This window comes from Condylura cristata, unplaced genomic scaffold, assembly GCF_000260355.1.
Source record: "Condylura cristata isolate star-nosed mole 26May11 unplaced genomic scaffold, ConCri1.0 scaffold00002, whole genome shotgun sequence".
Classification (NCBI taxonomy): domain Eukaryota; kingdom Metazoa; phylum Chordata; class Mammalia; order Eulipotyphla; family Talpidae; genus Condylura; species Condylura cristata.
This window is the reverse complement of record NW_004567103.1, coordinates 4,074,103-4,081,425: the sequence shown is the minus strand read 5'-3', so window position 1 is coordinate 4,081,425 and position 7,323 is coordinate 4,074,103. Positions and strand designations below refer to the sequence as shown.

The 7,323-nt window shown below is 46.1% G+C and overlaps 1 protein-coding gene across 1 annotated transcript in view; it reads left to right on the top strand.

Moving 5' to 3' along the window:
• The first annotated feature begins 5,842 nt into the window (after positions 1–5,842).
• Positions 5,843–7,323, top strand: part of LOC101631470 (nuclear body protein SP140-like protein) — a 45,545-nt gene continuing 44,064 nt past the window's right edge. Inside the window, exons 1-2 of the mRNA XM_012725203.1 lie at positions 5,843–5,883; positions 6,469–6,646. Coding sequence (XP_012580657.1) covers positions 5,843–5,883; positions 6,469–6,646 — 219 coding nt within the window. The remainder of the gene's footprint in view (positions 5,884–6,468; positions 6,647–7,323) is intronic.

Below are 7,323 nucleotides of genomic sequence, written 5' to 3'. Positions count from 1 at the left end.
CCCTAGAGTTCCCATGTTCTAGAATTTTGCCAAGGGTCCTGCCTGATAGTTCAGGATCTGACACGATGATTCTGATGAGTTTTAACAGTCCGAGTAACAGCCACGGAAAAGACAGGCACCATTTCCGTGGTCCCCTGGCACCGGGTAGCCACTGAAGCGCTTCCTCTTTCTACAGTCACTTTGCCCACATTCAAGTTTTCCTAAACGCGAAGCGTGTAGTATGTGCTTCTTGACGAATGCCATCTTGTGCCTGTCACAGTGAGCAAGGGTAAGGCTTTGGAAACACAGGACTTGGCTTCCGGCTCCCTGGCGCTCACCTGCTCTGACTCCCGCTCACCGCTCTCTGGCCCAGTGTCTGCCTGGGTTTCCGTCCTCTGGCTATTTATTGCATTTCTTCTTTGCTGTCATTTTTGTACCTCTCCACTTTATGTTGACATAGTGTGTTTTGGTAAGTTGCTTCAAATCCTTCACAGAATAAGGACGATATCAGTAAAAATTTTATGTGCAAACATAAGTGGTAAGCGCGTTTCAGCTGGACCTCTGTCCCTTCAGGTCTAGGCCACCCCACCCCCAACCCCGTTGCCACCCATCGAGAAGCCTGTCACCCGCCAAGAGTTCAGTGACCATCTGTAGTTCCTTTTTCTCCTAACCACTCCCACCTGCATTTGCAAAGTGCTCACATATTCAAGAAAACGTAGAATTCCACATTAGACTTGTCTAATAGCCAGCAACAGCTGGTTTATTTCCTTCTGGCCTTTCCAGAAACTTGAAGAACATCTTGCCTGCTTTACAGTGCACTGGGCTGTCTCCAGCCTGTCTGATGCTGGGCTGAATGGGTTCAGTGCAGACTGAAGTCACGCCCAGCCAGCCTGGAGCCTCAAAAGGTCCCGAACCGCCAGGACTTCCCCTTCCTCTCATCAAGGGGCAAATGTGGCATTCACTTCCTCCCCACTAAACCCTGCCACCTGAAAACAACTTTGATTGGTTTGACTCAGATGGACTCCGGGTTACAGGAACAGCCCTGCTCCTCCTCCGTGGGCCTGAGGCCCCGTGGAGACCAGTAATTTGTGCAGACACACTGCTCGGTGATTTCCACTTTTCCTTTACGCTGTGAGTGCCACCCATGGCTGGGTGAATTCCGGTTTCTCTTCAGAGCTCAGGGACATCCCCAAGTAAGTGCAGACCTTGCCAACTGTGATCCTGGCCAGCTCTCGGCCCGGGGGCAGCGGCTGACGGCAGTGGATCCCAGCTCTTCTTGTCCTTCATCTCCTGGAAGGTGGGTGTCTCTGTTTGTTATTTCTGTGTCCGCAGCCTCATTCCACAAACACACAGCAGAACAAGAGTGTATGCAAGTACTAAAGGAACCAGATTGCCAAACTGTGGTGGATTAGCCCCGGCCAGTGGCTGACCTCACAGCTGGTGACCTCAGGCTGGCCGCACGTCCTTGTCACTCCATGTAGTGTTGGCATTTGCCGGTCTGCCGAGACCTGGCTGCCAGGGTGGGTGACTCTCCCCACCCCCAAATCTTCCAGGTATCCCACTCTTCATCCTGTTTTCCCATCCCCAAAAAACTGTCCAGAAAAGTTCTATTTTGAAAAATTAACATCCGAATGAGGTGCCTATTGGCGACTTCTCCCCATTTTGGGCAGGTGGATACCCGACGGGTCAGAGCCAGCAGGGCTCGGCGGCAGACCCGGCGTCTCCCAGCACTCGATAGGAGGAAGTGAACCCAGAGTGAACCGAACCAGGGGGTGTGGGCGGGTGGGGCGTGGTATTTTAGTTCAAAGTATTGCAGTATGCGGTATGCTGGAGAAGGGTGAGAATTTGCTTTTTAGAAATACAAGGCAAATATGCCAACATATTCTTGCTGATGGAAGTGTCGGCACCGCGGGCCCTCCCTGGTGGCGCAGCGGGTTAAAGCGCAGCACCGCAAGCCAGCCCTAGCGGCTTGGGTGTTCCACCCAGGGAGCTGACCCCCATGGCGCGGCGGACTCTCCTGACCCGCCCGCTCCCCATTCTTTTCTCTGGTGAATCCTTTCACCACCCCTGCACCTCTGGCCTGTACCCCAGTTCTGTATGCATAAACAAATAAATCTTATTTTTAAAAAAAGTGTAGGCAATGCAAATGTGAATGATACACCTTTACCCAGCTGGCTGGTGCTGGCTGGTGCTGGCTGGGCCCCAAGAAGCAGTGGCCTTGCTACTGCCATGGCCAGGCGGTGCGAGGGTACCTGCTGGCAGCAGGGGGCATCCTGGTAGCGGGATGTGGGCAGAGGGGCCGGGCCGGTGGAGCCAGTCCTTGGTGTCCCAGGACAGTGCTGGCCCCGGGCTGACCTCACAAGGGGGTTAACAGGTGTCGCCTCTACTTCTGTTTTCTGATTTCTTCAAAATCAATTTGGGGTTTCATCGATTTTCTCTAATTTTTTTCCTGTTTTCAGATTCATGGATCTCTACCCTCATGTTTATAATTTCTTTCCTTCTGGTTCCACGAGCCTTAAATTTCTCTCTTTTCTCCCTAGTTTTCTGAGGTGAAAGCCCACATTATTGATTTAAAACTTCCTATCCCTCTAAGCACTGCTTTGGATGAATTCTGTAAATTTTGGTAAATTGTTCAACATACTTTAAAATTTCCCTTGTTTTATCATGGACAATGATGTAAAACAAAATGTGACAAATGCCCTTCTCCTCTCCTTACAAACATTGCTGTCAGTCATGTTACTTATCTATACACTATAAGCCTATGTTCATCTTATTTTGAGCAAAGTAGAATATTTAGATCAATTTAGAATAGGAACAAAACAATAACTATGTATTTTCCTTTCCTGGTGTTTTTCCTTTCTTAATGTAGGTCTGAATTTCTGACTTATGTCAGTTTTTTTCTGCAGGATAAATCTGGTGATTCATTATTTTAGTTTTCATCTGAGGAAATCTTTGTTTCTCCTTCACTTTGAAAGTTACTTTCAAAAGATACAAATGTTTGCATTGGTGGTTTTTCGTTAATTACTTTATATATTTAATATATTTACTAGCATGGCTTCTTTCCACTTTCTTTCCTAATAAACGTTTCTTTACAAGCATTATGTCTAATGAGAAACCTGCTGCAATTTTTATTCTTATCACTCCGTGCATAACTGGCTCCCCACATCCTCTGTGCCACGCTGGCATCTCTTTGTTCGACATCTAGTCTACATATTTTTGTTTTTTCTATTCTGCAGCTCAAATAGAGAACAACTTCATGTAACTTCTTGATGTCTATCCAGTTTGCATTTGTTGAGATTCCTGAGTCTGTAGTTGTCTGTTATTAATTTTTGAAGATTCTTGACCATTATTATTTACTTCCAGTAGTTCTCCTGTTCTCATTCTTCTCTTTCTGATATCTAACTTATACCTCTTGCTATTGCTCCTGCTTGGATATTTTGTTCTCTTGTGTTGTTTCCTTTTCCTTTTTTTCTCCCCTCTCTTTGCATTTTGATTTTTTTTTTTTTTTTAGTTATTTCCTTCTCTCCTCCAGGAAGACTAGAGGGGCTGGATTTTGGTAACTACCCTCCCCCGAGTTAGATAAAACTCGGGTAAAGTGTTTTTTCCTGGGGAGTAGGCCTTTAGAGTTCAGTAAGGGGGACACTCTGGGCTGTTTGCAAACGTTTCCTACTCCACCCTAGACTCCCACATTTGCAAGAAGCATAAGGGTTTGTACCTGATTCATCACTGTGAGCATCTGCTGGGGTTCTTAAAATGAAAGCCCACAAGAAGTTGGAGTCCATTCAAAGTCTGATTTCATGTGTACCTACACTAAGCCTCCAGCAAGTCATCAAACGTACTATTGAGCTTTCCCATTAACCTATGACTATAGTGGTTTCTGTTTCAGTGAGTTGATCTCCATTTAATGAGATGAACTTTAAAGCCTATGACTTTACTGGGAAAATTCCAGATGCCTGTTGATGAAACCCTTTTTCTCAAGAAGCCTCTAGCCTCTAGCCTGGATACAAATGTTCTGTGTGGGCTGCAGGACACCCTTGGGCCCTTCCCTGATCCCTGGGTCATCCTCGTCAACATATCAGTTAGCTCCCTGACCAATCTCTCCTTTTGAGACTTTGGTTTAAATTGCTCATCTCTTCCTCTTTGCTACATTAATACCTTTACTCTCTAGTGATGGGGGGGGGGGATATGTTTTCAGTGAAGTATTAACCAGAATGCTTCTTTTCAGTGAACTATTAACCAGGAACTCAGTACAGAATGGGTTTTATTCTGTCTTGATGCGTATTTGAAGAATGAGATGTCCCAGTGGCTCTTTTACGGTGGGATAAAAAGAAAATCCTACAAGTCTTAGGATTTTAAAGTCTATAGCTTTTAGAAAGCAGACATTCATTATCAATGAAGAAAATGGTTTGCCCAGTAAGACTTAGAATTACAAAGCTGTTGAGTATAAGAATTACTGTTCCCAGACAGGGTCATAATGAAACATAGAGACCTTCTGGTCTCCATGTATGTAACACTACACAGGCAGAGGCAGGTGCAGATACAGAAAGTGTCCTGATGGTGGATATTCACACAGGAGCTCTATATTAAATTCTTGTGACTGTTGCTGGCTGAAATCTTGCCATTGCACCTTTGAAATGATTTTATGATGGAAAAGGCCACTCCTGCCTCTGCAGTTACAGATGAGGAAGTCTATCTCTTTCACATACTCCTGAGATTTATACTAGTTACAAGAAAAGCTTATAATTGCTTATTGCTTTGTCTGCAACCTTCAAAAGATTCTTTATTAGTCAGTATTCTCCAGAGCAACAGAATAAATAGGATGCATGTGCACACATGTACACAAGGTCATGTGTTCTGAGAAATGTGCCATGAGATGACTTTGTCATTCTGGGAATGTTCTAGAGTACATTTACACAGACATAATTGATATAGCCTACTACACATCTAGGTTGTTTATAGGGGCCACCATTTTTGACTGAAATGTTGCTGTACAGTATATAACTACCGGCCAATTTATCTATTACCCAACTATCTATTTATCTATCATCTACCTACCTATCTATCTCTTTATTGACTCCCAGTGTTTACGCTATCTGCAGTGTGGGTCAGAAGGCTGGAGCCCCAGCAGAGCTAATGGTGCTGTTCCAGTCTGAAAGCCAACTGCTGAGGAGAATTCCTTCTTATTCGGAGAGGTCAGTTTTTGTTTTTTTCTTGACTTCAACTGATTGGATGAGGCCCACCCAAGTTGAGAATGGTAGGCTGCTTACTCAAATTTCACCAGTTTAAATGTTAATCTCATCCCAAAATACCCTTCAAGTTGACACAGGAAATAAAATATCACCGACCGTATCATATCAGTTCCTATAAAGATTTTAACATTTTAAAATTCAGTTTCTCTAGAGGGTTCAAGTGAAAGTCTCTATAGTGGTTTTGATTAGGATGGGTGAACACTTTTACTTCTGTGTGCTGATATTTCTGAAGCTCAGTGATTTCTCCTGAACCATTTTTTATTGTTCACATAAATAAATTCCATTTATTCTGCTCTTTTCATAAGACCACTGTGTCACACACATACGCTAGCTCTCCACTGTCTTTCTTCTGTGTCTGGAATCTTCCGGCTGATCCAGGGCAACAGGGGCCCACTAAAACTGGCCAAGGACAGTGCCTAATACTTTGTGGGTCACTGTCCGTGCACACTGCAAGACTGAGTACTCAGGTTTAGAGAACAACAATGATGGGATGTAATTAACAAACCAGTGGTGGGGGGGGGAGAGTTACTGAGGTTAAAAAAAAAAAAATGGCTCTTTACCTCACCCAAAGCAGTGTCCAGTGTTTTTAAGTCCTAAACACAAACACTCCAAATATGGCGTCTTCCTGCTACTGTGGACTCGTGATGGCCAGACTGTAGGCCAGCTTCCAGCTCACGGGGACAGCAGAAGACACAACAGGAGACGCTTCTGGAGCTTCTGGATGCTCCCGCAGCCCCCAGACAAGCAACGCTCAAAACAGCAGTTGCAGTGGTGGAACAACTTGACAAACGGACACACTCACACAGCGCAGGCAGGTACGGCTCCAGGTCTTCACCTCCAGCTGTTACAGCAGCTGGGACAATTTCAGCCACTGGGCTACCTGCGAGCCTTCAAACTTTTCTTCTCTGAGGTTAGCTTCTAGAAGCCTCTCCATGCCTTTCAGAGGCTCACAACAACGTTCTGGAAGGTCAGCACGGTGGGGACAGAAATCGCTGAAGGTCCTAAAACTCTAAATCCCGAAACTGAATGTGGGGGGCTGCGCCTGCCACCCCTTAGATGTCTTACCAGAGTCTCCCCCCCAAATGCAGTACTTACCCAATTTTCCCTTGGGCTAGCTATCCTCTAGGGTCCCCGCCTCCAGGGGACAGCACCTGTCACCATCTTAGGCTTCAGTCAACAGTTAGACAGCCACTACAGGCCTCCTGAAAACTCAGTGTTTTCAATGTGCTTTGTCTCCCAGGATGTTCACTGAAGATCAGTGCCGAGAGGAACAGATCTTAGTGTACCAGGAGTTCTGTGAATGCCTTTTCAGGCTTTTCAAAGAAAATAAGGTAGAGATCGCACATGCAATAACAAGGGAATTTCCTTTTCTGATGGGCATCCGTGACCGTGGCTTCATCTCTGAGCAGAAGTTTCAGGTGAGGAGAACGTCTTCTGATAGTATACCACATTCGGATGCATCACACAGGCTCACGAGCCCCCATGCGTGGCGATGTTCCCCAAGTAGTAGGCGAGAGGAGAAATGGCATCTCAGAAAGCACGGCTTTTTCTGGAGTAAATGTTTGTGGAGAGGGAGGGCGAAGAGACGTGGCAGAGCTGGAAATGGGGGTGCTCGTGGGTACAGAGCATCTCAGGGGTGTTGACCAAAATTAAGTAAGAGAACTGGGTAATGTGGCATCGCCACACCCTCTCCTGTCGCGCTTTAATTACTGAGGTGACGGAACAGCGAAGTTGTGCTGCAGCAGGATGAGTCTGAAGCAGATGCTTACTGCTGTCTCTCCAAGTCCCTTCTTGCCCTCAGTCCTCTCTGGAGCCCCAGGAGGCAGGCAGAGGTTAGAAGCGGGTCTTTCTGGGATGACTAAATAGGAAGACTCTTTGTCTTTGTGGATTTTCTCTGCCTTTGACCAAGTTCCCAGCAAGGAAGAGTGAGTACCCGTTTTTCTGGGGCCCCCAGGCCTGGCCAGTGCTGTGGGGAGGGCAGCTGTGACCAGCCGGTTGACAAAACGGCCTCATTACCAGTCAAGGCACCTCTGTGGCTTCTCCGCCGGACTCCTAATGTCCACACCCAACATTCAACTTGGTTTTTTTTTTTTTT